The sequence below is a fragment of the Beta vulgaris genome, chromosome 5 (assembly GCF_026745355.1).
Source record: "Beta vulgaris subsp. vulgaris cultivar EL10 chromosome 5, EL10.2, whole genome shotgun sequence".
Taxonomy (NCBI): domain Eukaryota; kingdom Viridiplantae; phylum Streptophyta; class Magnoliopsida; order Caryophyllales; family Amaranthaceae; genus Beta; species Beta vulgaris.
This window is the reverse complement of record NC_079206.1, coordinates 60,458,918-60,483,674: the sequence shown is the minus strand read 5'-3', so window position 1 is coordinate 60,483,674 and position 24,757 is coordinate 60,458,918. Positions and strand designations below refer to the sequence as shown.

The 24,757-nt window shown below is 34.5% G+C and overlaps 1 protein-coding gene across 3 annotated transcripts; it reads left to right on the top strand.

Annotated features, from left to right (window-relative positions):
* Positions 1 to 12,511: 12,511 nt before the first annotated feature.
* On the top strand, positions 12,512 to 22,225 carry LOC104894206 (hypothetical protein). Of its 3 annotated transcripts, none has more exons than XR_007274105.2 (7): positions 12,513 to 12,846; positions 12,946 to 13,138; positions 15,933 to 16,042; positions 16,153 to 16,231; positions 16,319 to 16,394; positions 20,593 to 20,659; positions 21,794 to 22,225. XR_007274105.2 is itself a non-coding variant. In XM_010680386.4 (7 exons), the coding sequence occupies exons 1-7, from the start codon at positions 12,625 to 12,627 to the stop codon at positions 21,904 to 21,906; spliced, it is 852 nt and encodes a 283-aa protein (XP_010678688.2). In that variant the 5' UTR covers positions 12,520 to 12,624; the 3' UTR covers positions 21,907 to 22,225. The 3 variants fall into 3 exon arrangements, 2 of the variants coding, with proteins under 2 accessions (XP_048500117.1, XP_010678688.2); XM_010680386.4 differs by having other exon boundaries at positions 12,520 to 12,846; positions 16,319 to 16,386; XM_048644160.2 differs by lacking the exon at positions 20,593 to 20,659 and having other exon boundaries at positions 12,512 to 12,846; positions 16,319 to 16,386.
* Positions 22,226 to 24,757: the final 2,532 nt, after the last annotated feature.

Here is a 24,757-nt window from a genome sequence, read left to right as displayed (position 1 = left end):
GACTTATTGTTTGATTTTTTTAAAGTTAGACCTTGAAAAAACTGAACATAAGTTTTGAACAATACAATATGATAATATATATATATATAGTCATATAGGGCCTTATTTTATTCTTCTCATCAATGTATACGTACATTTAGAGTACCATTAACTTTTTCTAATTCTTAATATACATACTTAAATATATTAACGATTATAGATGTATTTTAAAAACTGTGCAAAACGTAAATGGAGATTTTGTTAATAACAAATAGAGTAGTTGTTGAAATACGTCTTGAATTATTATCTGGCACTAGTTTTAACGAAGCACGAGAATCTCCACAGTCTGTGTGGATGTAGCTAATACGTATTGATAGTGAACCATGTTATATTTTTATGTCGATGGTTCTTTGGTTGCTATTGTCACAACATAGTATTAGGTAGCGAAGGATTTACTTGGTCTAATAACAAATTTTAGTATGTACAATGATACACTTCTCTTTAATTCTAAAAGGTTCCTGATGGATACAGTTAACTTGAACAATTATACAGCATTCATGGAAACTGCAATCCTTTTTCCAAATGTTCAAGTTCATTTTACTTGCAGTTTAAGAAGACTTCATAAAATCTTACATAAGACATTATAATTGAACACGCCCATAATTCTACATATATCCTACACGCACATATATCTTCTATATTTTTGTTATGTTTTAGTGTCTACGAAGTATTATTCATATACGTTTCACATGACTATATTATAACAATCTCTGGTGAGGTACAAATTAAAAGTTATGTACCAAAATAGTATGGCAAATATTTTGTCCATTAACTTCTATCGAAAGATTTACATTTTGAATTTATATCTTTCAACTTTTGGAGGATAGTTTACTAGCATACAAACTCTTCAAAGGAGCCAAAACTTGGGGTGTGACAGATCAATAGCTACGGAAATATAAACATGGAGTATGTTAGCTAGTCACTTTCAGAATATATCTGCAAATTGCACCCAAACTTGTGCCACGCCCACCACAAATGGTTCAGAAAATATAAGGAATTTCTAACTTTCGGTACTTGGGTTACTCATCAACATAAAATTCTATGAAAATAATCAGCAAAATATAAAACAAATGGGAACAAATCTAGAAAATGCCAATCTATCATTATAGACAACCTTTTATTATCTTATAAGACACTCCTTCAATACCAGATAAGGCCATTTATATATCACGAAACTTTTCTCATTGATAGATCAATGAAAAATCACTCAGCTTGCTGGTAATTATGACATGGGAAGTAGGCATCTAGCTCCCTCTCTAGTAACAAATGCAACTATATACCCTCGTGAACAAACCCTTTTTTTTTTTTTACATCGAGATTGTATTAAGTAAAGTGAAAGTACGACCTGATTCTAATACAACCAAACATAAAACATAGAGCAAACATAAATTAAAGTGAGCTTCATTGGATCTTACATACACTCTATGAAGAAAAAACAAACTAATACTTGTCCAATCCAAATGAAACCTGTCTTAAGTGATGGCGGGTGAGGTTGGGTCATATGTCTTGGTGAATAAAATCTGTATGAGATGAAACATGTGATATACGAAATCCAGACGATCTTCAGAAAAAGATTGTCGTATTTCATCTAATAGACCCGAATATCCACTAGATTATATATAAATCGCAAGTTTCTTGAAAAGAATAACATCATTTTCATGGGATTCTACTGATTTGACTAACAAGTAAGTCATGTCCTGTGGTGACTTCTGATCCTACTGCGAGAGTATCCAAAGTTTAGTCTCACTGGGCTGAAACTCAAATTCATGGAGGTCGTAACCTTTTCAAAAGCTAATTGGAGAGCCTCCCACAAGATGCATTTTTTAAATGTGATGACGCCTTAAGTCATCACGAGAACTTGGGTCGAATGAAATTGATGGAATTCGCCCAACGTACAATTGCAATACGTAACCTAGGAGATCGACGCATAATAGATCTAATGTAAGAACCTACTCTCATCCTATACCCAACACTCGAAACACTAAAGTTGGTGCATAAACTAAAGCACGTCCAGCTCTAGGAGCATTGGCTCTATTCATCAAGTTTCCTAGATCTTTCATTATCATAGGAAACCAAGAACCTTCAAATGCCCACCTATTACCACTAACTAATACCCAAGCACAAATATAAACAAATTGACAAGGATAATTGGATCCGGATAAACTTGAACTAAGGCTAAAACATAAAACAAACACTAAACAAACAAAAGAACCGAGCACCAGAACCATAATGCAATGCCTTCGACAAAATTTACTTAACTTAACAATCAAAGGCAAGAAACCACCTTGGTCTTGGGCAGTAAAACTTTGACAATGCCACCTCAGGGACGAGGAACACCAACAAACCCTATGGGACAACAAAACAGGAGGAGAAGGGGAGACTCGCAAAATCAAGGAAGGGGAGACTCACGAAACCGAGGGAGGGAGAAAAGGAAACTCGTGAAACCGAGGGAGGAGGAAGGGAAGACGCACAAAATCGAAGGATGAGGAAAGGAAGCAAGATTCAAGAAATCGGGGGAGGGGGAAAGGGAGACTCACGAAGCCGGGGAAGGGGAAAGGAAGGCTCGCGAAACAAGGCGAAGCAGGGGAAGGGCAACTACGGGGGAGAACCAAGGAAAGGGATAACTGAGGGGAACGACAATGGGAAAACAATCGGGGGAAATCTGGGACAGGAAGACTAAGATATTTGACAAAGAAGAGGACAAGAGGCAAGCTCGTCGGTACCTTGTGGAGCGAGCCTGCGGGGGGTTGTAGACGACTTTTAGGGTTTGCTTATAGGGGTGTATATATATATCCATGTATAGTTTGCAAGAATAAAGTAAAAGTCCTTGGATAATCAATATGATTATGGATGACAAATGTATATATAATCTCCTCCGCAAATATAGTTAAGTAAATTTATCGAGAAGTAAATTGCGCCATAAAATATGTGAGTTAGGACATTGCACTTTAGTTACTTAATTGGATGTTAAAACTTCTAATTTTATTGTCTTAGACAAGTTAAAATACTCACTCTATTCCAAAATATAGTTTGTGTTTCTTTTGCATGGTTTGTAATACGTATCTTTGACAATCAATATTTTTAGTTATATATTTATAAAAATTATAATAAGTTGTTATTATAAAACTATATATTGAAACGAATCTAACCAGATTTCACATAATTAGTATTTTTTGTATATATATATTTATGAAAATATTTGGTCAAATACTTTAAAGTTTAACCATAAAAATTAAACAAAAATTAACGGATGGTGCATAGTTTTGAGGAAAAACTTTCCTTTTTTTCTCTTTATGTACATTGTTTTTTTAAAGCAAAGATAGAATTGCATTCACTAATTTCAAGGAATTTATTTCATAGGTTTGTAAATAAAACATTTGATTTTTTTACTACCTACTTGCTAGAGTCTGATATTTTTTTTTAAAGTAAGAAGAAGGCGACCTAATCGAATTAGAATTCGCACAGGTCAACCCGGCTCGGGTTTGCAAGCAAGGTCTCTTGGAAATGGGGGGAATGATAAGGGGAAATTCCCATCCCCAAAGTACCTCTAATGAGATTTGATCCCACAACCTCAAAATTATGAAACTAAACTACTAGATCAAGCAATACTTGGTGCTAGAGGTCTGATATAATGTGCATTGTTGCTCACAAATTACAATTATTTCCTTCTTCTTTTCTTTTGAAATTATAGACATAAGTATACATATTAAAGAAAACCATCTAACACAATATATTTCTGGCATAATTGGATAGTCTAAGATGCGGCTGCAGAGTTGAAAACTTTCTTTTTTAGTGTCTCAATAATTCTCGTGTTTATGAATATATTAATTGCAGGAAAAGGCTGTATGTGACTGTATTTGCATGCTTTTATTAGAATATTGTTGGTACTTGGGAGTAGATTAGATGCTTTGCTGCTTTATTGGGTTTGGTTATGAACAACAAAGGAGAGGAATCATGGAACTTAGGAATGACAGAGGCATCCACATAAATTAAAATATAGATTCCAAAGTGAGAGATAAGCTAAGAAAGACTCTTTTTGGTTGTCCTGCAGAAGCTAGTTACATTATTGAAAGTTAACACAGATATATATACTTTCATCTAAATTGTCTAACCAATAAAATTTAATTTACCATGTAAAATACACCTTTGTAGCTGGGTTGAGGCTGACTGACCTGAGCGAGGTGTTGGTTCAGTATGATCCTTTTTCTTACCAACGGATCCTCAATAAAGGTCCAAAAAAAAATTATAGACTATAGTAGTACTAGCATCTGAAAACATCTCCAACTATCAATTATGTAAATAAAAATGGATTAAATGACGCTCGAGGTGTTCAATAACTGTCAAGAGATTTTTTTTTTAAGCACTAAAAGGTTTCTTATTGTTAAGGTGCTAATTTTAGGCCTTGTTCTATGCTTTCTCTCTAATATCCCTCTTCAACTTTTTTTTTTCTTTAATGGAATTCCAACTTGTTAAGGATGATAACTGATTCCAGGATCGATTGGAAAAGAGAGAGATGTTCTATCCCATTGAGTCATTCCTCACTCTCTTTTCCCTCTCTAATTGCTATAAAAATACAAACATTTCATAATAGTTCTGTTGTTGGTGATGAATGCAAACATTCCATAATAGTGCATACTGATACTGCAGTCTGCATATAGGCTATTGCCTTGCTATTTCACAAGTCACAGCTTACTCCCAGATAAAGGGCATCACTTATAATTAACAAACTTTCTTTGACTGCATATAAGAGTTATCTTGACTGGTAGAGTATCAAAATTATTCTTAACCCGATGATTGGAGTCTCAAGAATAGTTTACTATTCTATTATTGACTACCTAGATGATTATTGAGCTATTATAATTCATCACGAAAAGATATTGGAAAAAGGTAACAAATTGGGTGCCAAGGAAAGATTTGTTTTGAATTCGCATAGAAAATTCTCCTTAATCAATTATGTTTCATAGTTATAAATTGGAAAATAATATGGACGGTATATAAGAAGCTCGAAATGAATATATTTTTTTTAAAAAAACATTAATTGTATCGTTTCACCATTTATATAATTTGATTAGGAATTGTCTTTTTCACCAAGATAGTAAAATTGTGGGGTAAATATGATTGTTTGAAAAAATAAGTAAACTTAATTTGACATTTAAGGTTTGACCCTCATAAAGTTTACACACATGAAATTCAAAACTTTATTGATAAACTTTCTTAAATTGGTTTGCCAAAAAAGTCTTTTAGTGGGAAGAACACAAAGTGGGGGGGCATGTCAAAAAGGAAAAAGGAGAAAGAAAAGGTTGGAGGTTCCATATAAAAAGTCTTTTAACCTTATTACATAGAGATCCAAATCTTTTTATACATCAAAACAAAGTCTTAAACCTAAAGATGATCAAGAAAGCTCACCCAATTCTTTTGGGCATCATCACTTAAAATAAGAGTTATTTTTATTAAGAAAAGTGTCTCCTCGTCCCTATGGAATCCTGTAGCCTGATAATATCACATGGCCAATGTGCCAATTCATCTAATCTGTGTAATATTGCTTTTCTCTTTTGCAGGGGTTCCCACCAAAGATACACACAGAACTACAGAAGTATAGTATCTTATAGTTAAAGTGTATGCATTTGCATCACAGCAGAATAAATCTGTTCATTTGCTTGTAAATGTACCCTAACTTAGCTAGTTAGCATAACCAAAAGGTTTGGTCAAGGCCCAAGGGCCAAGGGTGATACTTGAAACTGTATTGATACAGATTTAGCTGGCTGAAAATGGCCAACTGTATACTTTTAGGGGACTAATAACTACCAATGCACTATATATGTTTATGTCTATAATCAAAATGAATCCTAGCCAAGTTGTATGTAACCAGATTCATTAACAAAAGTTATTTCGGCTTTGTTAGATCAAGGAACGAATAAGATATTTGATTGGGGTGATTAACATTAGCTTGATTCGCGGCTCGGTCCGACCCGGTTTTAGGCACATTATATTTTTCGACCCACGGTCGGGTCCGACCTGATTTTTTGGGCAAAAAGTCCGAGCTACGGGTGACCTAGATTTGAAAAATAGGTCAAATTTCGACCCGATCCGAAATATCGGGTTTTGGCCCGCGGCTTTGGCCCGAAACAGTCTACTTTTTATGGTCAAAGCCGTAGCAAAAGTTATTTCAGCTTTGTTGGATCAAGGAACGAATAAGCCCGAAATAACAAAAGTTATTTCTGCTTTGTTAGATCAAGGAACGAATAAGGTATTTGATAGAGGTGATTGAGATCGATTAGCCCGGTTCGCAGGCTCGGCCCGACCTGGTTTTGGGCACATTTTTCAACCCACGGTCGGGTCCGACCTAATTAAAAGCCAGCTTTTCAGCCAACCAAAAAGCCAATAACTAAACATTTTTTTCGGCCGTTTAACCAAATTGAAAAGCCAAAAGCCAATGAAAAAGCCATTTACCAAACATGACCAATATGTAAAAGTATATATCAAAACAAATCTAACAAGATGTCACATGACTATATTTATCCATACATACAAATCACAAAATACATTCAAAGGCAAAAGTAGTAGATAGTGCAAAAGTCAAAACGTGTCATGTATTTAATTTTAAAACAAAGGTACTATTTGTTTAGTCTTGGTAGGATAGCCATTGATTAGCTCTTAAATCATCTACATTTTTTTAAATATGTTCTAGCTAAGTGTATGTATTCCTCTCATTTTTTTTAAAAAGTTGGTAAGATGAAATACACTACTGAACTGACAACTCGCACAAGTATAATCAGTTAATTTTGCAGGTCAGACTCTTTGGAGGGAAGAGATGGTAAGAGTTACTCAAAGAGCCCCTAGTAAAATTTGATCCCATAATCTTGAAGTTATAAGGCAAAATCTTTATCACTAAGCCAAACTTTATATAGATCAATTGTAGTATTTGCCTCACATAAAATGTTCAACATCCGTGTGTAATTTAGTCAACATGATCTACTCTACTGGTAAGTGCGCAAAGAATTCCTGAACTCCTAAATGAAACTCTCTAGTGGAAAGAGTTATGATCAATCTTCATATATATATGCTTTATGTCACTAAAAACCCTAAATATCCCCTAAAAAACCCTATAATTGTTCCCCATGAATGTAGGCAAAGAGTTGTGGCGGCCACATGATATAAAACGATTGAAGTCGATTACCTGTTAGACTAGCTTTCCTGATTCTTGCATGGACACCTGAATTTTACTACGCGAGCGCAAGGTCCATAATCTATCCCTGCTCGATCCATATTTTACTAGTAACCCTATAGCAACGCTAATTAATTAAGAATCAAAGAATGCCAAGAAGTTATATCTTTTATTGAGATTCAAAGATCACTTGCGAATATTTCTTATATAAAAACTCATGCTCTCACAAAAGTAGCAAATCCCAACCTTCGTTTGGTGATTTTTTCATGTTTACACAAGCACCAGTCCTACAAAATGGAGTATGGACTCTTAAATCCAATTAAGAACTTTGGTCTCAGATTAGCATTGAAGGTAATAATTAGGAGTGGCCGTCAGGTTTGGTCGGGTCAAATTCAGGTCGATCTATTTACATAAACGGGTCAACATTTCCGAACCCGATTCGTTTACCTAAACAGGTGAGGATTTCCAACCCGAACCCGGCATGTTAATAAATTGGTTGATCTGAACCCGACCTGTTTAACCTTATTTTTTAAAAAAATTCTCCCGAGTTTCAGGAATAGGTGGACGAGTTCTCTATTGTGAAAATTACGTAAGAAAAAAAATATATATAATTAATTGGGGGCATTAAGCTCCAATAACTTTTGTCAATAATTTATTTAGTATTATTGTATGGTCTTCAGATACGGGTATAGGGACAAAAAAACGGTAAGATTTTGAAATTTTAGGGAATGGTACACGTACCATATTTAGGGGTGTAAGTTATTTGGTTAAAAACCGAAAACCAAACCAAACCAAACCAAATTAGTAATTTGGTTTGGTTTTTTTTGAAATTCGGTTTGGTTTGGATTAAAAAAAATAATTTGGTTTTTCGGTTTGGATCGGTTTTGGTTTTGGAAAACCGAAAAAACCGAAATTAAAAACTGGACCAAGCGACCAGCCCAACGCCCCAGCCCACTTAATGTCTTTTGAATCCTAAACTACTAACCTTCTAAAGACCTAAACTAAACCAGTAAAGAGTAAACCCTAACTCCTCCTCTCCACCTCCTCTCTTCTCCTCTCCTCTCCCTGACGGGCGACGGCTGCGACCTAAACTACAGATCCCCACGCGGCAGCGGCACGCCGCACACGACAGAACTTGAAGAGGTTGTGCACGCCATTTCCTCTTTCAGATCAGGTATTTTTTTGTTTATTCTTTTTATTATTAGTTACGAAAATATATCAATCTCTGTTTTTTTTGGTTTGGATTTTGAAAGATAAAAAAAATCGATTTGGTTTGGTTTGGTTTGTTTTTTGGTTTCATATTTTGGTTTGGTTTGGTTTGGATTGAGTCGAATTTCGGTTTGGAAATTTCAAAACCGAATTTATTTCGGTTTGGTTTGGTTTTGACCTAAAATCAAACCAAAAACCGAACTTACACCCCTAACCATAGTCCATACATGATCGTATCGTAACGGACATGGGTACGGGTACGAGTACGTGACCTAGAAGAAGTACTCGTGCTACATAGGCTGCAACAATGACTTGCATTTTCAATTATATGCATTATGCTCTATGAGTTTCTTCTCCCCACTTTATCTTTCTCACACCCTCTCTTTTCGTGAGTCTAGTTTTACCATTAATTTAAACGGGTAATGTGGGTTATATTCGGGTTGAAATTTTTAATTCAAACCTAACCCGTTTATTTTTCAGGTCGAATTTAGGTCGACCCATTTAGGGTCCGTTTGGTTGGAAATATTTTAGGTTTGAAAACGGATTGAGGTAACACACTCCCTTATTTTATGTTTATTTGGTTGGGTTATCCATTTTTTTCACTCCCTTACTAGCCCAATTTTGATTCCCCCATCTTGAAACCCTCCTCACACCACTGGAAACAAAAAGTAAGGGAGTCATTAGGCCAATGATTCCATTCCTACATCAAAACAAACAAGTGTCTAAAGTAACACATTCCATTTCCATTCCATCCTTTCATCCCATTCCATTCCCTTTCCATTCCTTATTTTGAACCAAACGACCCCTTAGTTAAATGAGTGAAAACTTCAATCCAAACCCGCTTATTTCGAGTCGGATTCGAATCGAATTCACAAATTGGGTCAACTTGCAATAATAATAATCCATCTAATATTTAACGAAAAATGAGTGCACCCTGTGAGAGAATAGAGAAAAGTAGCGACTAATGAACAGTTCTAAGGAAAAGCATATGAATCCAAAGTTCATAAAATTTCTGACTTAAGAAAAAAGCATAAACATTGTGGATCCAAAATTCATTAAAATTCCTGTCTATAATCATTACATATGAGAAAGTTTTGCTGTGGTCAGTCCTCAATCCTCATCACCATCTTTCTCAAAATATAAACCACACGTCGAAACAAAAGACAACAGCTTTGAAATCCAACATCAAGAGGCTACCACATTGGCACATTCCCATGCCTCAAAATCAATAATCCTAGTGATTTTCAAGTCCTCCATTTTCTAATTATTTGCTACAACTAACTTGCTACGTAAATATTACTTGGAAGTTGAAAGATCATTTGACTATGGAAAAATTGTTTTCACTAGCATTAGTAGTAGTTTTGATATCTAAAAAAACTTAGGAATGAGGTTGGTGAGTGGTGACTATCTACTTCCTCCAATTTCTGGAATAATTTAAACATGTTTTTTTTTTTGGGTTCAAAATCAACGCCGCTTCACTAACTTATTTGACTACCTTGTAGTACATGTGATTATTTACTTTATGTTAAATTTAGAAACAATACGAAACGGGTCTGGGTGATCCGAATAAGGAGGAGGGAGATTTGGTCCACTTTGTAAGTTCAAAGGAGATTCCATACTAAAACTAATTGGTGATGGTAGGACTAATCCTCTACCTTATAAAATATAACAAAATCTCTTCTTTCTCCCATATGAGACACTTATAAGTGGACTTTTAGTGGGTTTCAATATTTTATAATTGAGTTCTTTTGTAATTGTTAGTTGTTTTTATGATAGAAAACTTTTAAGCATAACAACCAAAAACCGATAACAAAAAAAGTTCCAAGATTTTTTTAATAAAGGTTGAGAAATCAATTTACCAAAAATACTTTTTGAATATTTGACCACCACAAAAACCAAAAAAAGTATCAACTGAAAAGCTGGAGAAAGTTTATGTATAAAACAAGGTCATATCTCAAAATTTATCTTTACAAACATAATTAATTACTAAGGGCTCGTTCGTTATTGTTTTTTGTTTTCAGTTTTCTTGGAAACTAAAAATCTAAAACAAGAAACCAGAAAAAGTGATTTTCACTTTTTAGTTGCCAGTTTTCAAAATCATTATGTTCCTAATAAATTTGACTAATTTTTTATTCATTATAAGACCTATATATATGACTTTGAAAATCAAAAAACCAAAAAACAGAAAACTATCGTAATTACCGAACGGGTCCTAAGTCATAACATTTGATAGTATTTTGAACATTTTTAAAAAAATATGATTCTACATATCAATACAAAATTAAATGTCACTTTAAGATTATAGAGTAATTTAAATTAAGCAATACAATGTCTAGCACCAATTTGCATAACCAATAATTTAACTAACTTCTTAATATGCATAATTTCTGAAATATTAAAACATATTATATCAAAATGTATTTTTTTTTTTGATATATCCATCTTTTTTGAAAAGCATACGAGTAATGCATAATGATAATTATTCAGCACATACAAGCAATATTTTTGTTGTTCTTATCAGATCTGTAAAAATTTTGAACATAAAGGGTAAACTCCTCTACTCAAATATTTATAATGTTTTGTTTATATCTTCAAAATATAATCATCATTTTTTTGATCCATATGAGCCACAAAGGCGGTATAAAGTACAAAGAGTATTTTCCTCTATTTTCAGTTTTACATTGTTTAGTTGGCAAAAGAGTGTAAAATCATTTTTTCTTGGCGTAAAATTACTCTCATAATGATGGAAAACCATTTTTTTTTCAAAATGAAAGGAAAACTGTTTTCCTGATCTATGTTGTATACTCCTCTCACAACCTCCTTACCTTCCTTTCATTTCATCATTTTTCTTATATGAAACCAAACAACGGAAAACTAATTTTGAAATTGTGTTTTCCATTATAAATTACTAGTTTTGAAGCCCGTGCGTTGTACGGGTTGTTTTTTATATACATTTTTTGTAATTTTTTGTTAACATTATTGATTTTGTGTTACTGTAAAATGAGATTTTTCAACACGATTTTCTTTACATACTTCATCTGTTAACTATCTATTTAGACCAATCAACTTTTAGTAAAAAAAAAACAATTATAATTGTCAATATTACCTTTACTTTATGTTAATAAAATCATCATTAATTATTCATCAAATTGCCTCATAAAGTTGCGCTTACTTTAGTAAGGATTTACTTATCCCCTACACTTGTTAATTAAAGGAGTACCTCTATGCTAATCTACACTTTTTTTTATTTTCTTAAAAATCATGCCCAAACCCATTATTGTAGTAGAAAAAGAATTGATAAAATATTTGTCAGTATACCCATGTTTTAAAATTATCTTTAATATCTTTAATTATCTATTAATAAAGTTTATAAAAAGTTGATATAAAGTTAGTATTGCAATGGTTGTTTCCATCTCTAAATAAGTGAAGGCATGTTGACCGGTATTGTCAACTAACATATCAGTATATCACTCTGATAAAAGTTTAAAAATAAAATAAAGTAGATATTGAGTGGCCACAAATGCAAAGAAGCTATCATTGAAAATGTTGGCTACTTTAGTAGATTTGCAGCAGTTCATTAGATGTTTTTTTTTTTTGACAGGAAGCAGTTCATTAGATGTTATCGTATAGTTTAGGCAAATCTCAAGAATCAAGTTTTTTTATTTTATTTTGTGATTTTATATGTGAATCATAGCCGTAGAGTGAATATACAGTATAGTAGTACTTATAATAGATTCCTAGTTATAATAGATCCCTAAAAGATAATATTTTTTGGTTTTTGTCATAGCCATAGAGTGAATAAACTCTTATCTCTTAAACTCTAAATTTTATTATCTCTCCAACTCTAAATTTTATTATCTCTAAATTAATAAGATGATGTGGCAATCCTAGGTAGCGCGCTCTATGCTCCCGAAAAGTTCCTCTTTTATATATATATATTGATGATTTTGCATGAAAATCATTTTACAGTAAAAATATTTTACGCCCTACTGAATGAAGCCTAAACATTGCTACACGTTGTTGATAGGGTGTACTTTAATGCATGAGTTATGTCCTATGGGCTAATGAGAGTTTATAGCGAAGCCATCAAGCGGTCAAAGCCCAGAAGACGAACATAAAATTATTCTTCATAAATTGTTCTCCCTTTATCTCTTTAATCCAAAACAAAAACAAAGCAAAAAAGAAAAAATCGGTTCTTTCGCGCGAAACAAATGTTGTGCTGGCGAAATATAGCCGTTCTCTCCCCATTTTCTCTCAGGACTTTTATCGAACACCTTCCTTACTACAAACCCAACACCTTAAATCTCACTGCAAAAACGCGCAAATCTTTCGCTACTTCATCATCCCTTAAATCTTCTCACTTCGAAACCCTAAATCTTCAACAGAAAGATCAGATTTCTCTATACGTTGATGCTCTTCTTCAATGGAATCAGGTTCTTTTTTTTTTTCTCTATCCTCTAATTATCTTCTTCACGACATCGCTGAATCCAATTTTTACGATTTTTTACGATTGAATTATGTTTGTGTTGCAGAAGATGAATTTAACTGCTGTTACGGAGAAGAGCGAAGTGATGGAACGTCACATTGAAGATTCGCTTGCAATTCTCTCGCCTATGAATGAATCTTACTCTTCAAATTGTGGTTCTTTGTGTGAAAATATCAATGTTGTTGATGTAGGAAGTGGTGCTGGTCTTCCGGGATTGATTTTAGCCATTGCTTGTCCAGGTATCGAATTTCGACACGATTTTGCTTCTTCTTTTTTCATGAATTTCGAGGAAAATTACGAGTTTGTAAATTGAATTTGTTTAGAGATTAGATTTTACTTTCTCCATTTTAGGCCGACTTTTAGCAGACTATATTATTGCTTTAAATTTGTTAGTATGTTTTCCAAATCTTTCGATTTTACGATTATCTGAAACGCAGGGAGTAATGTCAAGAGTGTATGGTGGATGATTTCCTGTATGCCTTGTGAATCAGTTTGTTACTTAAGAGTTAGATCGTGGATTGCCTGTTGTATTTTAGTTTATGAGAATCATCACAGTGCAACATATGAACAAATGTTGTATTAACGCAGACAATTGTACAAATATTTTCTAGGGGGAAATATATGCTTTCGAATTATGCGGCGTATTTAGATGCAATGCGAGCTAGTTTGTACTTATAGATGATAACTTGTTCAAGTATTAATTTTATGTCTAGAGGTGGCATTCTGAAATGAGTTGTGCAAGGTCATGAATCATTGTGACTTTTTAAAGTACCACTTCTATCATTATAAGTCGAACTAACAATCTATTAATAAAATAAGATGTCAATCTATCGGATTAAGTAAATATTGGTTGTTTTATAATAAAAATTATATGAGATGGAGAATTATACCTTGGAATGATTACGACATTTGTAAGATTGCAAGACTTACATTTAGGAACTCCTTGAAAAATGTCAACCTTTTTGAGACAACGATGACATGCTTCATATACGATATTGTCAACATGTTCAAGATGACAAGTTGACATGCATTGGCAATAACTCGACAATATTGTACCTCCAAGATGATTCAAAGTTATTTATTCATGTATAGGTTTATGTTAGAATGAAAATGCGTAGAAAAGTACTCCTCCATGATTGCAGGAGGATCGTCGATGTCCTTAGTACTTTACCTTGTCAAGTCAGAAATTCTTTTTCTTAGTAGCCGTAATAAACAATCTAAGTCCTGCACAAGCTTGTGAGTGAGGAGATCATTGTTAGTTGTTGTGATTGAAGATGGATAATCCTGAACCATAAAAGTGAAGAAGTCGTCCTATAGGGCACTTGATCCAGTTGGTTGCCAGTATTCCAAGATGGTTGCGAATAATCTCCACAATGATGATGACATCTTACAAAAGATGCTTCTAAAAGACACTCACGGATGCTTTCATCAATCATCACTCTCAATTAGACGAGCTTTGAATGTTGGTTGTGTGACACCATTGACTGTTCTTAGATGTTCGAATGATTGGGGACCTTGCACGTGGTTGAGCAATAATGTCAGGTTGTAGATTTATGTCCTTCAAATGGAGAAGCTACGTATAGTTTTCCTATGTTGCCACTCACATGTGGACTTAAGTCACCTGTAATACTCCCCTGTAAAGATATCTTCTTGCACCTCTATTATTTCATTCGTCATGAAGAACTGAGTCGAGTTTCTTGGGTCGTCTAATACGTCTGAGAGTAGGCTATTGCTTTCGAATCTCACTTGACTCATATTTGGCATATGCATCTCCAAACAGTCTAGAGCTGAACACATCTGAGTTAAAGGGAATTTATATATTTTTCAAAAAGTTTCGGGTGCACAAATCCATCTCACATCCACGTATTGTGCAATCTCATCACTATTCTCAACTTCTATGGATACTCTACCTGAACCCTTATGTATATATTTGTAGAGATATTTGACACACTTAATGCTGCTGCATATCTCTATATTGATGTGACAAACGTACATCAAGAGCAAAAATGGATTGTCGGGAACTACTCATCGGTTGTTTACTTCTATCCAAGAATATTGATGTAATGGTAAGTATGGACGATCTTGGCGGCGACGGTATAGAGGATATGACGCATTTCCTTGCATTGTTGCATTAATAAATGACTTAAGGGAATGATTTCTTACAACTTCCATGTTTCACGCATGGAGAATCCTCTCAACACCACATGGACCATGAATCATGTGTTTAAGAACAATCTTGTACAATTTCGGTTCTTGTTGTTCATATGGTATTTCTCTGACAATTATATCATACATTCGGAGTGGTTAGCTTGTCGGTTTGGTAGAGGATCTACAACATATGTACATGCGGAAGACACCTCTTTTGGAATTCAACTACATATACATAAGCAACCACCTTCCCAAGGTTCCCCTTTTTTAAAGAACATCTTTTTTCAACAATGAAACACCCTTGTTAGTAAATCTGGTCGATCATTTGAAACTTGTCTAGACAATAGTTTCGATTATATTTCTGACAAGATGGATTACATATCATTTTCTGAAATATATTTGGCTTGCCAAACTTCTGTACCAAAGCCAAAATAATAATTCTAAGAAGAAAGCTTGCGAGCCAAGGCGTAATAGATTTCTAACAATGTTAAACAAGTGAATCCTCCAAACATAAGAAACACTAAGGATAATGAGAGTAAACAAACCACTAATTAATTAACACACATTGGAAGGCAAAACCCCTTTTAATTAGTTAAGCACGGACACAAAGCCTACCAAATAAGGTAAGTACCACACACAGCCCAAGCTTAGGTTTTGTCATTTCAAGAACAATAATAAACAAAGCTGGAGTTTCCATTTGAATCCAAGCCAAAGTTCATCACGCATCATATCAATTGCAAACATATTGACGTCATCTGCATTTGTATCAACTATGCAAACCGATACTAGATTTTGATTTATTTTGACAGGACGTTTTTTTAGTTGTTCATGTGTAATTTTTTTATATTTTTTATACTTTGATTTCATATCGTGACTTATTTATAGGTTGGAATGTCACGCTCCTAGAGTCTCTGAACAAACGTTGCTTATTCTTGGAGCATGCAATCAATGTAACTGGTGTGTCCAATGTGCAAATTGTCCGTGATAGGGCTGAGGTACTATTCTGTAATTTCTTAGGATGCTTCACATTTTCATACTATGGACATGTTTAATTGATTGATTTCCTTCTTAAATTGCAAACTAAATTTCGCTGGTTATAGGGCAGAATTTTGGACAAACATCGGAGTATAGAGAGTCATTTGATATAGCTGTGGCCAGGGCTGTTGCAGAACTGAGGGTGTTAGGTGATAAATAGACCCCTTATTATAGTTTCGAAGTATGATTGAGCTCTTCATATCTTCTCACTAAATGTTTTTTTTCTTGCTGATCAGCTGAGTATTGTATTCCTTTGGTTCGCGTGGGTGGTCTCTTTGTAGCTGCTAAAGGTCATGATCCTCAGGTAATCCGGTACCTCTTCTGCACTAATGGCTCTATAAGTTACATTATATTTTAGTTTCTCTGTTTCATGATATGGAGTGTAGTAGCTCTTATGGAAGTGAGCTCATATAAAACTATGTTCTCTAACTTTGCAGAATTTTCTTTATGTAAAAGTATTGCCTTATTCAATCACATAGCTTGGGCTCCTAGAATATGGAACTCCTGGTCCTGGGGATTTCTAGTTGATTGTACAGAAAGGCCCAATGAATTGGGATTTCCCTATTGGGCCAGGTCATTTTGGGGCAAGCGGATCATTTATGGTAAAAAGGATAAGCAGCATATGATGTTTTTGTGGTGTATTATTTGACAAGTTTATGTTAGCAATACTGAAATATTAGGAGTTCGTAACTAACAGCTGGTGGTGTTAGACGAGATTGTTTACTTCCAGTATAGCAAGTGTCTAATAGGTTCACAGCTATGGCCTATGGGCACTGGAAGTTCAGATGTATGGCTGTCGTTACTGGATATCGGGAAGAAGGGACTGAGCATCATGAAAGGGGAAAGGAAAATTGTTTGCTTCTCTATTTCAGTAAATTGTAGGCACGGGGGCTTGGGTGACTATAGTAAACTTTGTTTGTTTAGTCTTATGTTGCTTTAGAAGAAGATAGTGGAGAGATTGTAGCCTTATAGTTAAGTTGTTATTAGCTTGTAGAAGATAGTTTGTTAGAGTAGAAGATAGTTTGCTAGAGTAGAAGCTCTATAAATAAGACGAATCAGTGAGAGAGAAATTATGTTGAATTATTGCGAGAAATTAGTGGTCTTAGCTTGAGAGAGTGCCAAATCTCTCGAAAGATTAGCAAAGTTGTCATTGGTAATTAATCACCTTGATTAAGATTAGTTCGGTAATACCTTAATGTCATGCACTAACCTAAGCCACCCATTTGCTTCACATATGCAAGGCGCAAAAAAGGGAAGGGCAGTATTGGAATTCCACCTGAAGTCAGCTAGAGAAAGATTAGTGAGAGAATGGTGATGTGGTGAATGCTGACGTGGAGAATAACGTTGGGGAATTTGTTAGGGGTCAGATGGCAGCAGGAATTTAACTGGAATGCACGAGGTAGTGACAGAAAATATCTAGGTAGACCTATAAATAAAGGGGAGGGAATTTTGTAGGGATTATCTTGGAAATTGAAATTAATCATTTGTAATCATTGGAGTATTCTAGCTACTCGAAAGCTGAGAAACCTTTTGCCTTGTGCACTGAAATACAAGTTCTAATCTTTCCTCTCCAATCTTGTTGTTTTCTTCTCACTGTGACTAACCTTTTTGAGCAGCAGACTAACCTCAGTCTATAACACTTGTTTTCTTCTGAATTCTTGTTCTTCCTCAATCTCTCATTTTCTGTCCATAATCTCCCTGTTTTGTTCCCTTAGCTAAGTGAATTAGTTGCATACACTTTTATGAGGAAAAAGCAACCAGAACATAATAAAATACGTACCTCAATTATCATTTATTGATTTACGAATAGAATATATTGAATTATGATTTATAAATATAAAATAAAGCAATGCTTTGCAAATATGACCTGTGAGTTGTGACTATATTAGCTGAATAATTACCGGCTCACCTTGCAATGAGAACTCGGGATGAAAAGACAATGTTCATCATCTGCCTTTTCACGACCTAGGTACCCACTACCCAACCCTGAGATATGGCATAAGCATTGATTTACCTCTGCAAATCCTTAAATATGCTTAATTTGCATAACTAAAGTAGATATTGGAGTTCCTTGTTAGTCTTCCACTTTTTAAAAATAGAGCCTTAAATCTCATGCCATTAAATATGGCTTCCCTTCTTGTAGAGTTGCCCTTTTTTTTGACATTGTTTCTTTCACCGTGTAATACCAGACAAAACGAACTTCTGTACAATTTACTATGTAAAAATTTGCTACTAAGATAATCTCCACTGGTCAATTTTGAGCTTTGTTTTTGAGAAATATCTGAATGATATGAAAATGTCAATCACGTTATGGTAATGGGTTAAGTAACTGCCTAATTTTTTTTCTTCTTTTCTCCACCCTTTTGGATGATTTGCATCTTCCCATAGTTGAACAACTACTTTTTCACAATTATGTTGGCTTTTCTTTTTCATAATGGCTTCTTTTACAAGACTGAGAAATAAAATTGGCTATGTGTAATACCAGACAAACTGAACTTCTGTACCAATTTGCTATTGGGATAATCTCCACTTGTCAATTTTGAGCTTTGTTTTTGAGAAATATCTAAATGATATGAAAATCTCATTCACTCAATTGTAATGGGTTGAATAACTGCCTAATTTTTTTCTGTTTGTGTCTACCCTTTTGGATGATTTACATCTTCCCGTAGTTGTACACCTAGTTTTCCAGAATTATATCTTTGTAAGTTGGCCCTTTTCTTTTTCATAATGGCTTCTTTTATAAGACTGGGAAATAAAATTGGCTAACTGTGAATACTTACATATGCAAGAAAGGATAATCGCATTTGCCTTATGTTCATGAATGAGGACTTAAACCCTAAATTTCCAAAAGCAGAGGTAACGCCATGTAATAGACTGATACAAAGGAGGGGAATTGTAGGTATGTTAGTTAAGGTTAGCTTGAGAATAAGTTAGAGAGTAGTGGCGTAAGAAACTCTATAAATAGAATAGATTGGGAAGAGAGAAATTATGCAGGAAATCTTGGAGTGTTTAGTGGTTTAGTTTTGGGAGAGAAACAAGCCTCTCGGAAGCTTGTTACAATCTTTATTTTACTGTCAATTTTCATATTATCAATCAAATATCAGTTTAGTCCTTGATCTTCTTCTTTAAACTGCTTTAGAGATGCCACTTCATTACACACCAATACTGCAATATTCTGTATTAATACTCTCACACATGAACTTTATTAACAGTTAGTTATGATCATTAGATGACTACCTATATAGTGTGATCAATTGGTGCTCAACTCTAGTCAAGTTAAAAGAACATAGACATATGTGAAATATCGATTGTTTGATTAATTCCAGTAATTGACATGAATAGAGCAAACAAACACTGCAAGAGGCTATAGAAGAGCATTAAATTTAAGACTTGCTCACATCAATTGTCTGTGGTCAGTGACATTCTGCTTGTGGCCTTGTAGCAAGATATCTTCTTTCCAATGGTCCTACATCTAGGTAGCATGGAGACGACAGAAACAAGGAAACCTCATGTCCCAACCACTTCCGAGATTCATTAGCACATTAAACTGGCGTTTTGAGAATGGAGATGTTATGGCAACAGAGAAACCTTAGTTTCCAACCGTGATCTGTGCTTCATAGCCCTACATCCTACTCAACAAAGTCCCCTGTCATCTTGCTTTTCTCTCTCTATCTCTCTCTGTTATCTGGCTCCTGCTTTTCAATGCCCTTCTGTTTCGATTAATAAGGATGGCCATTTCAATTCATTATTCTTTTGCAAGCAGTTATTTGATGACATAACATCCGAATCGAGAAGGATTTTGGTTTTGCTGCTATGTTTTTGTCTGCTGGTTGTCTCCATCTCAGATATGCTAAGATTATTTTCAACCTTATCTGCATAGTGTAAAATATAAATTTTTTAAGAATGTTTATTTAACTGTAGTTGAAGTTTGACTTTCTATTTGAGACATTACTCATTATCAAACCATCATCCTGGTTCCAGATGGCAAAAAAAGTTTCAATATTGAATGAAGTTGTTGGTTTTTGTGTACTTGTTTATACTAGGTTTGCTCCAGCAATTAGAAAGTTGGTACTTTTTTGACTTTGGAGTTCGGATACATCCAAATCTGAAAGGAGACATATTTTAAGATAAGAGAGTTCCAGTAAATAGGTGTGCATGACAAATGTTAAATTTACTTTCATGGCCACCTCCCAACAAAAAGTGCCATGTTAGCATACATAATGACAATTGACAGTGATATACTATGCTATTACAATATTACATTTGAACAATTCGATCCTTTAGTTTTTCCTTTGTGTTTGGGGGGGAGTTGAGTTTGCAATTCTTTCAACACGACAGTTGTACGAGTATGACATGCTAATCAATGAGCTTATGCCACAAAAGAAATTGTCCCTTCCCTTGTGTACTTTTAGCTCTTAGTATTAGATTTAACAAATGATAAGGACATGCTTTTGTAGGAATAATATCTCTTGATTATCAACTGATTGTTACTTTTGCTACTTCTGAGCAGGAGGAAATTCTAAATGCTAAAAGAGCAGTAAATCTGTTGGGTGCTTCTCTTTTGCATCAGCATTTAGGTATTTTTTCCTGGATTTGATCATGTTCTGTATAAAATTGTTGCTTATCGTCATTCTTTCTGACTACAAAGATTATTTATGATATATTTTGGTACATAAAAAATTAAATTGATAAACTATGAACTAAGTAGGTTTAGCCTTCTCTACTTTTGTGCTTATCACTAGTCCCACCACAACTCTATTACTCTTATCATAGAGTAAGTAAATTTCACTAATAGGAAAGAGACTAGTATAGCAGATTAGCAAAGAGCAAGGCTAGAGAAAATCACAACTCAGGTCATATATGTCAATAGTGGTGGTTACAACATTACCTCTTATATATGTTAGAGTAGGTCGACGTTGCTTGGCCAACATATAACTCTCATCTCTCTATGTCATGCTTCCATAGTTCCATAAGTACTCCTTGATTTCCCGCCTGTCTAGTTCGTAGTTAGGGTATACTGATTTCTTAATGAATCTCTCCATGATGTAGAATATTACCCCTGTACCTTTGAAGAGGTTCTCAACTTGGGAAAGGTAACGGGATTGGATGTGTTCAGCCTACCCTGCCACAACATAGAGGTTGTTTAATTGACCATTGATTTGATATGCAACGATTGTTTGCTATTTCAAAATAAACAAGCATCACATATATTCTTAACGAGCCCTTTTTTATTTAGTCCATTATGATTCAAAATGTGAAGAGTAATCTTTGGTTTCTCAGTTGAACGTATGATGTGTGCCGCTTGGATCCAACTTCAAAAATTGTAACTGTGTTGGAAATTGTCACGAAGCATTCGCTTTTTAAGCAAGACATTATTTGATTTACAAAGGAAATGAGATCAGGGTCAAATGAACATCATTAAGATTAAAACTGTATTTGATGGGGGACAATATTGCCAATGTTCTTTTACCTGCATCGCATGACACTCATCAACCATATTTTGGCCTCACTTTGCACCATCAATATTATCATGCCACATATTGCCTTGATGACTGTCTCATTATTCTGCATTTACTGAGATGCAAGCATCTGTCTACAGAAACTATGTTCACTATAAATTAAGCAAATGTATATTGCTTATGCATGGAGAACTTCTATTAATCTTTCTTAGACTGAAATGACGCAATCTTTAATTGTTTTTTGCTATTTAGTGGAATCACACGGCCCCTATGGACAGCGGACTGCTATCGTATGTCTTAAAGATCGTGCTACTCCTCGAAAGTATCCCCGCACTCCAGGTACACCAGCGAAAATGCCATTATGAGTGATCCAGATGAATGACTGCTATTGTTTCTAGCTACTATAATCAGCTGGCATGCATCTATTGAAATTCTCGGAGATTTGGTGTTGCACATATTGCATGATGTATATCAAATAGAAATATAGTATTTGTTGTGCAAAGTTTTCAGGCAAGCATCCATGTATTTACTATCTACGACTCAGATACTAGAAAGTCCATAATGTTGCAAATCATATGCAACCTAGCGACTTGCCTCTTTTCACCTTTTTTTTTAAAAATGATTATTGAATTTTTTTAGGCGAGCTAGATATTGGAAATCTGGAGGAGCTATTATCTTCTTCAACCATATTGCATAATGTAGACTAGAATCACTAGATAGTGGATCAGAACTCACATATTGCTTGGAACAGGAGTTGCTTCTATTTGGTCTTAGAAACTCATCATAGTGATACAATTTATCATACAAATACTGGTTAAGAGCATGAATACTCATGAGGACAACCTATGTCCCCATTCTTATAGTGTTTCTCTCTCCTTACACCTCACTTTCTCTTTTCTTCTTATTACATCCTCTTTTCTTCTTACTACATCCTCTTTTCTGTAAGGATTTACTTTATCTTTTTTCCCAACCATAAGGATCCTCATTACTTTTTCTCTCCAATCATAAACATACCCCCCACGAAGGAAAACAGATTTTTATTGCTTTGGATCCACCATATTTGTTGAGTTGGAATTAGGCCTTGTTCTTTTGGACTTGTTTTTAGTTCATTTCAGTTCAGCAGTTCAGTTTCTCCTAGTTCAGTTTAGTTCAGTTCACTTCAGTTTAGTTTCTCCCAGTTCAAACCAAAGAACGTGGACTTAAAAAAGAAGATAGAAATAGATTCACAAAACATCTACTTTTTTGCACATTGGCCGAGTAATTCAATCCTCTATATTTGGAGGATTCTCTTCCAATTCCCCTCCATCCTCGTTAAATAAGGATCCTCATACATTTCCCCCATTCATGAGTAACTTCTTATAGAGGAGAGAGAGAGTGCTATGAGGATGATAAATTGGTAATTCCTCATGGATGGTGGTGCTCTAAAGCAAATGTTAGAATTGTTTCCCTATGAGGTAAGGCAAGTGTTGTATTGTGATGCATGAGTGTTCATAGCAACATTTCAAGCAGCATTATCGTTTATGAAGGTCTCTTGCAAAATGTTTGATATTGTACTCGAACAATAATATAACATACCATACATTTTGAAGTTAAACTTTGATGGTTAGTTCTATCCTTATAATATATTGGTGAATATCAAAATTAAAATCATGAGAGTACTTCAGACTACAAATTATATCGTTTTTTATCTGTAAAGAAAGTTTGACCTTGAAAGTGCAAGTGCTTGTAAGCAGAGGGCATTGTTTCGTGATTGTAGTAAAAGTTGAGACTTATAGAGCGCGCTCATTTCACCTTAGTGAACGTGTTATCACTTATTCTATCTGAACTTATCTGTTGACTGTTCATTCATTCTGAACTTATTCGAATTTATGTTTTGTGAATGTGTTTTTTTTTTTTAACTTATTGTATCTAGACTTATTTGAACTTATTGGAACTTATTGTACAAGGTTTTGGAACTTACTGAAATTAATGAAAACTTATCTAAACTTATTTAAACTTAATAGACCTAAAACTGTTATCTTTACATTAATATAGCCAGCCACAGGTGAAAAGAGCGTAATAATATTATAGTAATTGGCCATGTTTGGTAAATGGCTTTTTCATTGGCTTTTGACTTTTCAATTTGGTCAAACATTCAAAAAAAAGTGTGGTTATTGACTTTTTAGTTGGCTGAAAAGCTGGTTTTTAGGCCGAATTGAAAAAGCTGCTTGGAGCAGCTTTTTGGATTGGTTGTTGGCCCACAAACTCATAAATAAACAACCAACAGCCACAAGTAATTTCACCAAACACTTTTGCAAACAACTGGCTTAAACAACCAACTTAGAAAGCTAATACATACCGCCATTGTTCTAAGCCACTCAAACAAGCCAACTAAACTAGCTAAATGCCAACAACCAACATTCGATTGCCAAACAACCTATATAGAGTATAAACTACTTGGACTCACGTACTCACGTTAACTAAAGTAGTGTAAAGCATATTAGTTGGCTTTAGAGGGCTGCTGAGAAGTGCGCCTCAGCCTGTGCAATAAATTTCTGTAATCCGCTATTGCATCTGGTGCCAACTTAGCACATTACTGATCATTCATAAGCGCAATTATCATCCCACTTCTGTTAATTATTGGGTCACTTTTTCTCTTCTGTTTATGTGCTCAAAACAATTGGACAACATACTTTTCGTTTGGATATTGAACATAATACAATTATACAGAACTTCATTGATTTACTGTAAAGTTCATCTGGAAATTTAAACATTCCTTTCCTTCTTGTCTGTAAGTCTTTTTATTGGCTGGTTTGCAACTTGCAAGTGCACGAGGCCTTATCAGAGTATTATTTATTTGAAGAACTATGGCTGTGTTTTCTTTTTTTCAACCGGGCGGTTGGTGGGGGGGGGGGGGTGGGGGTGGTGGTGGGGGTGGTGGTTTACATTTTATTCAGCCGGACTTCGGTGCAATTGTTAAGCTCATCTGGGTTAACTGTGGAACAAACTGGTTGACATTGGTATATGTGGGTTGTGTCACGTAAATGTGAAAACTGAAGAACTTCAATTGAACGACATTAGGTACTACTAAAGATGTTCGCGTCAAAGGGGAATAGTAAACTGATTAGTGATACTGTTATACAGATAATGATATGTGAACTACCCTTTTAGGATAATAATCTTAAATTTTGTATTTCCAAGAAGATGAACTATTAGAGCCAAACATCTACGGGGCCA